At 37.7% G+C, this 14776-nt stretch overlaps 1 protein-coding gene across 7 annotated transcripts in view; it reads right to left on the bottom strand.

The window, feature by feature from the left end:
* The window catches only part of ZMYND11 (zinc finger MYND-type containing 11), a 110036-nt gene that overhangs the window by 14402 nt on the left and 80858 nt on the right, over nt 1-14776 (bottom strand). For 6 of the 7 annotated variants that reach the window (XM_061996827.1, XM_061996831.1, XM_061996828.1 and 3 more), the window contains 6 exons: nt 13675-13836; nt 4779-4856; nt 4138-4230; nt 2614-2701; nt 1351-1406; nt 549-626 (listed from right to left, as the gene is read on the bottom strand). In XM_061996827.1, coding sequence (XP_061852811.1) covers nt 549-626; nt 1351-1406; nt 2614-2701; nt 4138-4230; nt 4779-4856; nt 13675-13836 — 555 coding nt within the window. The remainder of the gene's footprint in view (nt 1-548; nt 627-1350; nt 1407-2613; nt 2702-4137; nt 4231-4778; nt 4857-13674; nt 13837-14776) is intronic. The other variant, XM_061996834.1, reaches the window with a different exon arrangement.

Below are 14776 nucleotides of genomic sequence, written 5' to 3'. Positions count from 1 at the left end.
GAAAAAATGTGGTACTTGTTATTGGATATGAAGTATTATATCAATATCTCACAACTGTATTTTGCTGTAGCACTAGGTTAGCATCTTAATAATATGGCTGCTGTTCATGTCTAGTGTTATTTTCATTTTTATCTTCTTACAACATGTATTTCCCTGTTAGATATATTGCTTCGATCCAAGTTAAAAAAAAAAGCCAAAGCCTAAAAGGGTGCAGCTGTCTATTGAAAATAGAGATCTTAAGCAGCCCCACAGCGAACCTTGTCATGATAGCTTCATCCAGGAGCAAAGTTTTATTTCTTTGAGCACCTTATTTTCTTGTGAGACTGTTGTAACTGGCTGATAATCAAGTTTTATAATGTATACTGCTACAGCTTTGAACTTCAATCAACATTTCGCTTGTGTAAAATATCTAGGCTCACAGTGCCTTAACCGTGCTTTTGAAACAAACCCACTGAAATGGAATATTCAGTGCAATAATGACACCAAAACTGCAGGCTTTTATACAGAAAAGCAAACAAATAAAACTCTGTGTCAGCAGAGTTACATACACAAGGATAGCAGAACCAGTTGTCAGGTCGTGCATTTGACAAATAGAAACAGTTCTTGCAAAGCTGCAGTTCATCCAGCTGAAAAGAAGAAGAAAAAAAAGATAAATGAGCCCCTCAAATCCTATTTATGGGACTTCAGTAGTATCTGTCTCTCTTAAGTAGTAAAATTTTCAGCCCTGCTTGCTAATTAGGTGGAGATACTTCTGTGTACACAAACTAGAGGTGTGAAACTGAGGTGAGATGACAGTGGATGAAAGACAAGCTGCAGAAATGTTATTCATGTAGAAAAACAAGGCAGGAGGAGGAGACTAATTAATCTCAATAGTTTATTATAACTAAAATGAACAGTTCATTAAATTCATCAAGTATTTAAGAATACTCTGAAATAAATAATTCAACTGTACAAATGGACAAAGTGTGACAGCTCCCCTAGCTTAGCTTTATTTTCTGGTCTCCTCAAAATGTTGAGAAAGGCTTCAATGCTAATGACAGATTTTGGTCACAAATCTCACCTCAGGTTCAATTTCTATTAGCAAGTACAATTATTTCTAGCCCAAATACGTATTACTAGATTATTTTCAAAACTTAAATTTGAATATTGGTATTCTCCAAATGATAGTCTAGTTGCAAAAGAAGAAAAAACAAAGGAAAAGGAATTCTGAATCAATAGTGAGAAAGTCAGAGGAAAATTGATAACGAACTTCAAACTCTTTATTTTTGTAATATGAAGACTAATTTTCTTAAGATTCTGACATGAAAATCAACTATTTTGCCTATGTCTTGGTTACCTGGTAGTACTTACTTCATGACATGTGTCTTTGTAAAGCATCCTCGCTATATCAGCTTGTTCACTGTCCGCTGTAAATCAAAAATAAATCGTATGAACAATCACTGTATGATCACAGTGCTCACAAAGATCTGTAGCTCTCATTGATATGACCTTCACACTATAATTGTCTTGCTTGAGAACACAAAACATGATTTGGTCACTTGGAGAACCCTTCCATTTAACATTTTCTAACAATCAGTTCTATGTTTGTTTCCTCTCTCATATTTATATGCAAAAATACTGTAGGGAGCTTTTAAACTGAACTATACAACTACACAACTGAGCAGCAGCAGCAGGGAGACAGGGTTGCTCTTAATATGGATCCAGGTTCTTCCTCTGCTGGCCTCTTAACGAGACATTGCAATTGTCCTAAAACACGTCTCTCTGCCATCACCACTTGACAGGAACACAGGTGCAATCACAGAAGTATTTCTGCTCAGAAAAACGCTTCACTATGTGTTCCCTTTTACACCTGTGTATTTCTCTATTAGCACACTCACATCTCTCTCTACCAATGACAGTGTGGTTCTTCTGATGCTGCAAAGAGACTGGTCTCACCCTCCTCCCAGATTCCCTGATGTGGTCTGTGTCTGTAGAGGAGAACCACATCCTTCTGGAAATGATGACTCTGGAGAGCTTTTTTACAGGACCCAACTGTGGCTTCTGGACATGATGGTGGTGTTTTTCCACTTCTAATTGGACTGTCTCACCATATCAAAGTCACTTATTACCTTCCCAGTTGCTGGCAGCTTCTCTGATGGCTCTACCTCCACACATTGTACCAGCAGGACACTGCTAGTGTGAACGTAGCTGTATTTGCTGTCATAACATGGCAGATATTGCCCATGAGTGAAAAATACATGTCTATAGCACACGTTTCTGCTGATACAGCACATCAGAGATAAGACCTCCTTTTACTCTAGAAGAACATATATATATACTGGCAGAAATCTGCAGTATAGACTGATTTACGACTTAGTCTGCAGAAGAAACAGAATGGCAAAGGTGTAAATTCCCACTAACAGGTTTAACCGGAGAGCATGAAAATAGTTGCACAGTAGGTGGGCCAGAAAAGACCCTGCAAAGTCCTCTCGCAGCTTGCATTGATTTTTAACAGCTCTCAAATGACCTCATCCACAGTTAAGATTACCTAATACCAAATTCAATCCTGAATTTGTGAGTTTCCTACAGAAAGAGATAAATCAAATAAAGCAAGCAGTAAATGTAGTACTTTACCTCCATAGAAAATCACTGTGTTGTGTAGAAGCAGCTGAGCATCTGCTTTGAACTCCTCGTAACTCCTGTACTTTCCTTCATTTACTTTCTACACAAAAGAAAACATGGGAATGTGAAAAAACTGTTAAAGTGCTGTACTTGTTTCATGCAGAGAAGCTTTCACAGAAATAAGCATTATGCAACACAGATCAGACATTGCCTTTTCTGCATACAGAAGGAATACTTACAGCTCTTTGACATGGTTTGTTAGTACCTGAACATTGGCTCCATTGGCCCTTTTATGCAATGCCCAGAGGTAAAATAAGTGCTTTAATATTTGACTAAGTTTAAAAAAATACTCTTGTTATAACAGTAAATCCAGAACAGCTTCATCATAAGGTGTGGCCCAGAACACTTGCTCAAATTAAAATATGTTCCCTGAGGTGAAGATTTTCTACCTTAAAATGCCAGTTAGTTTCAAGTCAACATTGACTGCCTTTATACTTCCAGAATCTTCACTTGACAGTTAGTAATTTCTGATTAAGGATGATTATCTTAGTCTTCCAGACTTGTAACAAATGCCTACATGGAGCCATGCAGTTCACTTCCCTAGTATGGTCTTTTGCCTGATAAGGAATGCACCATTTTCAATTATGTTCTGTCAAGAACACTTAGGAGAATTTCAGTCATCAAACAAAACATCATCAGTTTCCAGGATGTTGTCAAGCCCAAAAGAGCTTCTGTGGAAGCAGGTGAAGGTGACACGGTGAAAGGAAGGCCTGACCTATTTTCAGGCTCAATCAGTGTTGCCAGTAGTTCAAGCCAGTCATTAGTGTAGGTCTCCAAAAGCTACTGTTTACCTATGTGTTTCAATAGCAATAACAAAACTAAAGCTTTTCACATCTGTGGTTGTAAAGGACAAGAGCACTGCATAGAAATCCAGTTGCAGGAATGAATAAAGACGACTATGCTGTTCACTTTGATCATGTGCCGTTGATTTAAATGAGTCATGGTCAGACCTTTGGTTCAGAAAAAAAGGACGGCATACTTCCCAGTATCTTATTTTTGGAACAATTAATGGAAAACAAATGTTTTAAGTGAGTTTTATTTTTCACGATTAACAAAATGACTGGTTCTCCATGAATCATTTAAATGTTTATAAAGTTAACACCTACACAAGGGCATAATTACTAAAACTGGAATATGGTCAAAAACACTGGGCCAGAAATGCAAACATAAGCACCCAAGTCCATATTCAGTGGCTTAGATAAAGAGTATTTTACCTACAACTCTTAGTAAAACCGTATTACAAAAGGAATTGAGGACACTCCATGTGTGAAAACTAGGCACCTCTCAAAATAGCTATAACTCGATTACTTATTTATGAGGAAAAGTTTGAAATGCTAAGCTCCCAAATCTGGATACAATACTGAAACACTGATCATAAGGAGAATTAACAGGATTAGTGCTTCAGCCCATAAAGTTTATCTTTACTGTTAAAAGACACCATAAACAGGGTGGAAGTTGGAAAGCAAGTCACTCTACCTCCTGTATAGTAGGAACATCAACAGCTGAGTGCACCAGCCTTCTATACATTGGGTGTTTGTTGTCCTTCCCTTTCTTGTTTAGATCTATAGCCTGAAAATGAGACAGTGTAAGTTACTGCATTTAGAATCTGCTTAAAATATGCACCAAAAAAAGATCACAGAATCACAGAATGGTAGGAGTTGGAAGGGACCTCTAGAAATCATCCAGTCCACCCCCTGCTAAAGCAGGTTCATCTCGATCAGGTCACGCAGGAACACGTCCAGGCAGGTTTTGAAAACGTCCAGAGAAGGAGACTCCAAAAAAAGATTTAAAAAATGCAATAGTTTGGAATATTTCAGGTGAAGAACATACAAGGCTAAACTGTGCATCCATAATCTAATAGCTTACAGGTGTCTCAAATCTGAAGACTGTCCATTTCAGAGGGGCCACAGGCCTATGGCATAAACTGCTCGTACCAGAATTATACTCATCCAAGCAACAAGACCTGATAAGTGCATGTTGAAATACACACTGCTTATGACAGGGGAAAAAACATGATTCTCTCTTATAGCCTTTCTTGCAGTCACACTTGGCCAACCAAAATGCATCATCTACAGTGCAACCCAGCACTGTGACAAACTTCCCTGTTTCAGACTCACCCGCTCCTTCATACGAGAGACTATGAATCGCAGATATGTGCTCATCTCTTGTTTACTTGTGTTTTTCTTCTTGATACTCTGTCAAAGAAAAACAGGATCATATTATTATCTTAAACTTGACTTCAAAATTCATCCAATAAAAACTGTCTCTGCATCACAACATTATTTGAAAAGGTAACTTTGACTCAAGTACTACACAATTTTTTAGGCAAAATCTTTACTAGAAAATTAGTAACACTAACATATCACAACAACTATACATGTTGGTTTGAATTATGTCTGGGATGAGGACTTCAGCTACAGAAAAATTACAGGTTTTATTTTCACTTGTATCCATAACATTTTGTCAAAATCTCTCATGTAAAAACAAGAATCAAATTAGAATAAAGTAATGAAGAAAGGCATTTTAGGGAGCAGTTTAAAATTTATTTAATGGTCTTTTTATTAGCAAGGTATTAATATTTTCTATAAAATAACACAATATTTTAAAAAGACTATCCTGCACCATCTACAAATTATGCGCTTACTAGGCAAAATGATGTAATCTAGGAGGAAGTCAAATAGGTTCTAATCAGTAAAAACTGAAGAGCAGGTTTTAGTGCTTGACAAACATAGCAGTTGGTGATTTTTGTGGTCCTTCCTCACAAAATCTAATCCAGATTCTGGAACACATGCTACTTCACTGTAGCAGTTCATGATCCAGAGTTTCTCCTCCTCATCTTAGACTTGTAGAGAGGCTTCAAAGTCAGTCCCCATCCTTCAAAGTCAGTCCAGGCTAACAGGAAACACTGAATTCAGGAAACATGCTGCTAAAGAGAAGGTGGCTCTCTGCATCATATGCCTAGTGTGCTCTTACAACAGCCTTTCCAATTCTAGGTCACAGCAGCTGTGCACAGTTCTGCATGGCCTTACACCAGCAGGCTGAAAAGTGGTATCTCCTCCTTGCTCTTGCCTACAGTAGTTCTCAAAACAAAAGCACAGGGAAAAAACAGAATGGGTTCCAGGTTTGTTACCCTGAAGCGATTTCCAAAAGCTCACATCTCTTGCAAAAACATTTACTCCTCCTCACACCTCTCAATGCACTGAGTGCTATGCTGAGTTCTGCCCTACTCATGCCTCACATCACCATCTGTATGCAAACTGTGTGGACTAAACTGTTCCTGTGACACCTCGTCTCCAAATTTTGCTGGTCTTTAGCAAGATCCACATAATTTTGCAGACAACTGTTGCTTAGCAAGCACAAGAAAAAACAGAACCCATGTTCTAACAGGTAGCTAACAAGGTAAAAGGTTTAAGAATATTAATAATTAGAAGTATATTATGTTTTACTAAATTACTTATCTATGACTCCGAACATATAGAAGGAGCAGATACACTGAGTACAGAGCAACTACTTTTACATACTGACTTGACAAGAGTAAAAATTACACATTAGTGAAAAAAAAATCTGATAGGATTTGTTGGTGTCTCCTCTGCTTGTATTTATCCTGCATGATAGTAAAGACACTGAACATTACAGGCTGCTCCTTGTGAGACACCAAGTGTGCAATTTAAACATCTCGGGCTGAACTTAACTACTTCCTTTTAAAATTAAAATAATACACAGTACTACCAATGAAGCTGTTTATGCTTAACAGTATGCATAGAATCATTACAAAATGTGCTGAAATATAGGTTCAATCGTGAACCTATCTAGATACTACAATATACATGACACCACCACAGCTTTTTCTTGACAGGACACTACCATTGCTGAGTAAAACACTATTGTGGAAAGGGCCGGCACCAGGTCTTTCTAACTCAATGCATTTAAGCATTCTTTTCGTAATATTAATGGTTCCCTGCTCTTCCTTCCAAATAAGACAGAATTTTACCCCGTGCTCTATGGCTAAATCACCTTCTCTATATTTATGTTTTACTTTGCCCTGAGAAGGTGCATTCTGCTGGAATTCAATTTGCCGGTTCAGTTTTGTATAAACCAATGTTTCTACAGTAAATGCAAACCCAAATGTGCATTAAATTATCTGCATTATGAAACACTGCTGTAATTTTGTCATTTAGGCACTGGAGCGCTGTATGCTTGCTAATGACACAGCATTTTAAAGGACTGAAACTTATTAGGCCGCAATAAAACTCACTTGCACTGACTAGTCCTACAACTCTTTTTCTGACATGGTTCTGAATTTATCATCCTTTGGAAGTACTTCAGAATTCATGTGAATCATTTTTCATGCCCTGCTGGGTAAGACAGTTTGTAGGAGACTGTGTTGAGATAGATGGTTTACAGTCTTATCCTTCAGATCATAAGAAAAGATAGATAGCTGGCTTTGTATTGTTATTGATGTCAGCAATTAATATCATTTTAAGCACCAATGAAAATGATATAATTAACTTGCCAATTCAGGCAAACTTGAATTTCACCACTTTTCCTTCAACTCCCTGTACTGATTTATTTTAAGAAAAATTTGATCTCCAGGTTCCTCTACTAAATGTTGAAAGGCAATAAATTTAGGGAATTGGAGCCTAAGAGCCAGCAAAATGTCTTTTTATGGCAAGGTTTCTCACCCTTTGTAGAAAGCAAGTTATAATCCAACTGCTCCATTCGCTTTTCAACAAAGATTAGCCCTTTAGGAGGCAGCACTCACACATTCTTTGGAAGCTATAATGAAAAACATGCAATTTTTTAATACCCCCCTTTAGTATTTTAAAGACTTGTAGTGCTTTGAGAGAAGTCAACCTGGAGCCACTTAAAGCAAGAAAATACTAGATGTGGGATATGATTTGCATAAAATCTATTTATATTGCTCTGACAGAAGAAAATATACTCACTTTCAGGTCCCTTTATAGTCAGAGTGATATATATAAGTATAAATTAATATTAGGTCTTTTAATTTCCTACTTTTGTGAAGCAAAACCAATAGTGGTGGCTTAGGAATCTGTAAAAGTGGCAAAATCCACTATGTATCTTTTCCCATAGTCAGATCTACCAAGATACACTACTGCAAACCTTAAGTACGAGTTTCTTTCAAGGAGAATGATAAGATTCAATCCAGTCCCAAAAGATGATAATCTTTATACATGTATATATTCTACTTGTGGGACATATTATCTTAGTATAGGATTGTAGTAGGTCTGTCAGAGATGAAGTTGTCTTCATAGGAGCTCATATGGTGTTGTGGTTTAGCTCTGTGACCAAAACAGCGCTCATAACACACTCATGTTTTACCTCTTGCTGAACAGTGGGCACAGTGTCAAGGCCTTTGCTATTTCTTACTCTACTCCAACAGGGAATAGACTGGGGAGTGCACAAGAGGTTGGGAGAAGACACAACCAGGCAGTTGACCTGAACTATCCAAAGAGATATTCCATGCCATATTATGTCATACTCAGCTATAGAAAGGGAGAGGAGAGGGTTTAAGGGGGTTAGCAATCTTTTGCTCCATTGGTTGGATGTCACTCTACCCATGGAGGGTGCGTCACTTGTTTTGGTTTTTCTATTCTGTCTTCTTCCATTACTTAACTTATTAAACACTTTTTATCTTACTTTTATATTTTCTTTTCTCTTCCTCTGTCCAATTGGGAGTTGGGGAGAGGTGAAACAGTGGCTGTGTGACGCTTACCTGCCTATTGGAGTCAACCAACAAGGATGACTCCTAAGTCACACTGTTTTTTAGAGAAATCTGTAATCCTTCTGCTTCAAATCAAGGTAAACTAAAAGGCTTAGTCAGGCATACGTTTTTATATAAGGGATGTAGGAGTGAAGTAATAACTTTCACATTAGCAATCCTCATGTAGAAGATTAATGAGATCTGGTCAGTTGAAGGCCAAAGCTGCAACCTAAATCGTTGCTTGTGGGTGCAGGAAATACCTTATATATGCCTTATGCTCTGTGGCACATCTATTTCTTAGAAGCTGGAACATGAAGGCTGGATTTACATTGCTGTTTGTACTCAAAATTCCAGATTAAGAATAGGTCTTATCTGTTAAAGAGGGTAGCAATATATTGCACTGGGCAGGTGTGACTTATTTAGCAATTCTGACATGCTTGTAGTGCAGGAATTCCCTACGAGACTTCACAAAGCAAAGAAGGTAAGCAGCAGCCAGGGGTACTGCCAAGAAACGCACCTCCTGCAGAAGCACTGTTCAAGATGGAAGTGACTCTCTGTTGTCCCATGACATAGCATGTTGCTCTCAACTCCCAGGGTGACAGTGGTCACTATGCTGCAGTTACTGCATGCAATCTTTCATTTGAAGATTAAAAAAATAGAGAAGCTCTAAGAAATGCAAGGCATTAGTGCCAGCTTTCTGTCTAGCTGTAGGCATTTAAATTACATTTTCTCCATGCAGAGTTTTCCCTATAATCTCCCATTAATGAGTATTTTGTTTTCCCTTCCTCTCTCAACCATCACATCAAAGAGCTTCGTTTCAGTTCAGTGATGGATTAGGTGAAGGCTGCTCAATGACACATAGATGTTTCTAAGGCACTCCTTCCATTTCCAGAAGAAATTCAGGTTTCCTGGGGTATATCTGCAGAGGGGAACTATGTGCATGAGTCTAACATACATTCACCGTTGCTGTTTAGAAACTCCTTGCTTTACCCATTGTCCCTTGGATTTTTTTTTATGGTTTAAATTTCCAGAGGAATTTAGTGCTACATATGGAAAGCTTTAGTGCTCTGCCGCCCTCTCAAACGTCCAACCCTCAGGTCCTCAGGTTTCCTGTGCCATTAAGAAAAGTATGCAGACATACAGGATGGGTCTCAGCCCTATGCAGCACACTGAAAAGCATCTGTGTGAGCAGAATATGGCATAAGACCTGCCTCTTTCAAGACCATATACAGTTAACCTAGACTTTTCAAAGCATTAGGTGCTTTTGGAAATGTTACAGCTGAATCTGCAAATTGGTTTGTACTTGTATGGTGCATTAAGCACTTTCTGAATATGAAACATCATATGAATTAAATATGCTTTTATGTGTACAGAGGAGGCGGCAGGAGGCTCTAAGGGGAGGTTTCTGCTTTTCTCAGTGCTGTGGATGAGTTCCTTTATCCTTTATTAAGCGAGCCCTACGCAGTGCCCTGTTGTGCCAGCCCCCTGCTTTACTGCAGGGTGTTGGTGGCTGCAAGGTGAGTGGGAGGGACCCGCCAGGCACTGACACCTCCCCAGGTGTGAGCTCCACACACTGAACCATGCAGTGCCAATGTGGATCCTTTACTAGGGTTTCCCTTCACTCACCGATCCATGGCCATTACTTGTGTGATTATGCGAAATCCTGCTTGTAGAATATGTTTCATCATACAGTTATCTAACAAACTCCTTCCATAACACCCCACAGAGTAAGTCAACAGAGCCATATTCCTCTTCCTTCCTTATATTTTACATTTTAAAAGTCACCGTCTTGACTGACTAGTACCTAAAACCTTCTAACCTAAGGACTTGAGTTGCTTCATTTAAGTATCCTTTATCTTCCTGTGCTTCTAACTTTCTGCTGTTTGTCGTTCTCACTTGTTAAATTCTGTCTAAAGTTGATTGTGAACTGCATGACAGTGTACTTTTATGTATTCTATTATTCTCTCATATATATAAACCCCAGAAATACTGAAACACCCACTATGATAAGCAAATTGGCTATAATTCCTTGCAAAGTGCATGCATAGAAGATCAATATCTGATCAGATGATGGTAAAATATTCAGGAGTCAAGTGAAACCAAATGGTATAATTCTCTCTGTTTCACAAATCAAAATTTATTCCTCTGGGACAAATTACATGTCACCATGCATAACACTGTCTTTCTATAAAATTATTTTAAAAGTTGAATTCCAACCCGACATGTGCTTAGTATTCTCCTATTCTGATTTCTGTATATATCTATCACGCCTTCCCTCTCCAGCCTACTATTTTTGCAGTACTTTCTGTAGTCTTTAGGTGCTAAATTAACAGTTAAAGAAAATTCCTTTCCTCCCAAGAGCAGCAAGAAATGTTCAAGTCTCTTGCATCCTTCAAAGATCAGGTTGACTAACGCTGTCTCAAATGGACCATTCCACTAGTGAGGAATGTAATCTCTAAGTTAATTCAATATTGAGTCTTGTGACCTGTCTACCAGGAATTTTGCTGATAATACCGATTTATTTCACTTAAGACAATGATTAGTCAGCAGTCAGGGAAAATTCTCAATCACTGCAATGTGGTTTGAATTGAACTTTGATTCTTGACTCTCCCTGAGAATTATGTAGGGTAAAAAGTATTCAGATTGGTACCAACTAGTTAAAAAATTCAGCAATCCAGGAACTAGATATTCTTGCTTATGGATACAGTGGAGAAAAACCACCAACAGGGAAATGGAGTTCAGAACAAGGTTTGCAAGGGGCTATAATAAATTATATGGGAGAAAAAATAGTTTAAAGTTATGAACAAATCCTTGGCAATGCCCTTTATAAAATGTTTCTGAGTAGTCAAGTGTGCAAGATAAAGCTGCAGAGGTTGATTGAACTAGTACAACCAGCAATTGTGACATGAATAATCCAAAGGCTTGCTGACCTTGGCAGCATTACAGAACCAATCTTTACATAAGAATGAAGTGTTCTTGGATTATTTATCCAAATACATTAGGTTTCAAACATACTTTTACTTCACCTTTGTAATGAGCTTTGAAATCCCCAGGTGAAAAGTGCTATGTCCAGTTACAAGAATAAAGTATGAAAATACATGTCTCTGTCCCAGCTATTATTTTTCTTGAGTGCACATATTTACTGCTGATAATGCAAAGTAAATTCCATTGTCCTTATGCAAGATAGTTAAGCTATGTAATGCCCTCTGGACATCAGCCAGGGCTCTCTAAATTACCATAGATTTCTGAAAATAGGTCTCTCTCTTGCTTTTAAAATAAAATTAGAGTAGTCATTTCCTAGGAAGGTGGGGAGAAAGTGGCAGAGCACTGAACCCTGACACAAGGATGCTAACTCGCATGCCTAGACCTCCTTTGCTTACTGGGCCTGAGCAAGCCTCCTTAGTCCAAATTTGTGGAAATAGGGCTTGAAAGTGATTCAGATTAATTACAAGGAAAACAGAAGCTGCCAGCACAGGGGCAAAAAAAAGATGTCATGGCATTCAAACTGTCAATATTCACAAAAAAAAGGTTAATCATTGTCTGAGACACGGAGCAAGCCAAAGATCTCTGAGGCAGGAAGTATTTAAGAATCCTCAAACCTCTCCTTAGTCTTTGTATAGCAAAAAGGGAAGCAATATGCAGAAAGACAGACACGGTGCATGTGGTCTGAGTTTCACAGGATTTTTTTCAAGGTAAACATTTGTTTAATATCATTTAATTTCATAAAGGCTTTCAAGCCTCCAGTATGAAAGTCAGACTGTTCTCAAAGCTGACTACCCTATCTATTTGCACATATTTCATGCAATGATTCAGCATTTCCACTCTGACAACATCCATCTTATATACAAGGTGGCTTAAACCACTTATATTTCCTACACTCACCAGGTGTCATCTAAAGTTATTGGTAAACTAGAGTGAAGACTGGATCCAGTTTTACTAACTGTAACTATTTATAAGAACTGTCAATACTTATTGCAAGAACCATCAATTATTGAAGGGATTTATTAAAAAATATGAAAGCAATTCACCTGTATGCGGTAATTTTTTGTTTTTAACAGAGAGAATCTTGAGTAGCTAAATTGAATGCTATATTGAATGCAATATTGAGAGGTATGGTACGTGGCCTTATTCTTTACTGTCCCTACTTTTTAAAAATTCCTTTCCACCTCCTTGAGGCAGGCTCAATTTTCTTGCTGTTTCCCTAAACTCTGCGAGCTTCCAATCTGAGGCAACAGGCTTTCCACAACTGGTTCTAAGGTAACAGCAATCAGAAAGTGCTATTTTGAAACAAAACAATCCACGTGTTTTTAAAAACTGCTTCTCTATCCTATGAAATGCCTGAACCCTTACATTCCTTGCATCACAGATCATCTGAAGGTCAGTCTGCTGCTCTGCAGCTAGATTTAAGCTTTTAGAATTTCCTCTCCTTCCAACAATCCAAGGCAGAGTGCAACTGGCAGTTTTATGCCTTTCAATGGCAATCATTTTATCTGAAACATTCATATGCATTACCCCCTCCATTTAGGGAAGCCTAAGAATGTGTTCCATTATGGGAGGTGATGAGATGACAAAAGTAAGAAGTATCTGGCTGATTCAAGGCCAGGTACCAGTAAGCACCATCCTGACTAGAATGTTTAGTCTTCTAATGACATGTAGACTCGTTCTTGGAAAAGGCATAAAAAATATTCTTTGCTGTCTCCCTACTGTATTCATAAGAGCAGCAATTTTTAAGAAATAGCAATATAGATATGGATACTATGGGTGAAATCCAGATTGGCCCTTTTGCACCAATAGAATCACTGAAGTAACTGAAAAGCAGGATTTCACCCCTTATTTAATAACACAATTGTGTCTTTATAATATAAAATATGATTCCAATAAAGTATTAAGAATGCAGTCATCAAAATACAAAAAAAGAGGTTACATTATGATTCATTAAAATGATGTTAAGTAAAAACAGTAGCATCTTATAAAGCAATTTGTTTACTCATGTTGAAGATTTGCATAATATACTGCATTCACACGTGGCATACATACGTACACACATTCCCACACAGTATACTCTGTGTGTTCAAATGCATAAGTAAAACTTGCTGGAGTCTTTAAAAATGACCATCTGCTACATGCACAATATTTTAGTATCACTGTATAGATGCTCTAGGTATGTACCATCATTTCAAAATTCAGTTCTTTATCCATTAACCTGGCCAGACCATCTGGACACCTTAATGAATCTGTTAATGAATATCAATCCTCTAATCAGCACATGAAATCTCATAGGTACTCACCCTGCAAACTGGGCACTGCCAGTGACTACTGCTGTCTCTAAGCCTGAACTCATCAGACAAACACTTGGAATGATACACACGAAAACACAGGTCACATATCAACACCTCTCCAGGCAAATGGCATTCAAAACAATACCAGTCATGATTTTCTGTTTCCCAGTCCTACAAAAAATACAAAATATTTTGGTATGACATTCTGTCAAAATCTGCAGGAACTAAGAACAAAATTGATATGTCTTGAAATCCAGCAGCAATTAGACATTATAAACATTTTACGAAGTGTATAATGTTTAAAAAACAGGGGAAAACCTACATTCTTAAATATCTTCATCAATTTAATACACACTAATTCCAATAGAATATGAATGCCAAGTTTTAGTTTTTTCAAGTGTCCGATTAGTAACAATTTCAAATATGAGCTCTGTCCACAATGAAAAGTGGTTTTGTTTTCTATTGTTGTGTAAAACACTTGTTGACCTCTCTGTATATAAACAAAAGTTTGTGCACTTCAACAGACCATACCTATTTCCTTGGACTATTTCTCTTTGTTTTGATTGTTACAGTATATTTTCAACTGTAATTTTCTGAAGAGTGGTCCCTTCCAGTCTTTACTCTCTTACAACTGAGAACTTTTCCACATAAAAGTATTGAGTTACATGAAATAATGAACCTACTACTGAAAGAAATGTTTCTGCTAAGCAATCCCATTGCAATTCAAAAGAGGAAAATGTTTCACTTGCAGTGCCCAACAGCACTAAGTTTACTCCTGAAATGGTCTACAGAAGACAAAGGATATGGTTCTGCTGATGCACAGATGTCTTTAATACACTCTTCCTTGAAAATTCAGCCCCAACGGCCAAATTCTGACCTTTGAAACATGTGCACAAGCTTTGCTGAAGTAAATGTGAGTAGCATACATATAATTTGGAAGCAGAATTTTGCTCTAGGAATCTATAGTACTAAAACCAAGCAGAATTGCCAGTGGCCACCATTAAATGTTTATGTTTGTTATCCGAAATGCCACACTTTTCCCTATACTTTAAGACAAAATAGCTGTTATATCTCAGATAGAACTTCCAATGCCTTTTCATGTCAAATGTCA

Source organism: Colius striatus, chromosome 5 (assembly GCF_028858725.1).
Source record: "Colius striatus isolate bColStr4 chromosome 5, bColStr4.1.hap1, whole genome shotgun sequence".
Classification (NCBI taxonomy): Eukaryota; Metazoa; Chordata; class Aves; order Coliiformes; family Coliidae; genus Colius; species Colius striatus.
The sequence above is the reverse complement of the archived record's forward strand: the minus strand, read 5'-3'. Positions and strand labels throughout refer to the sequence as shown.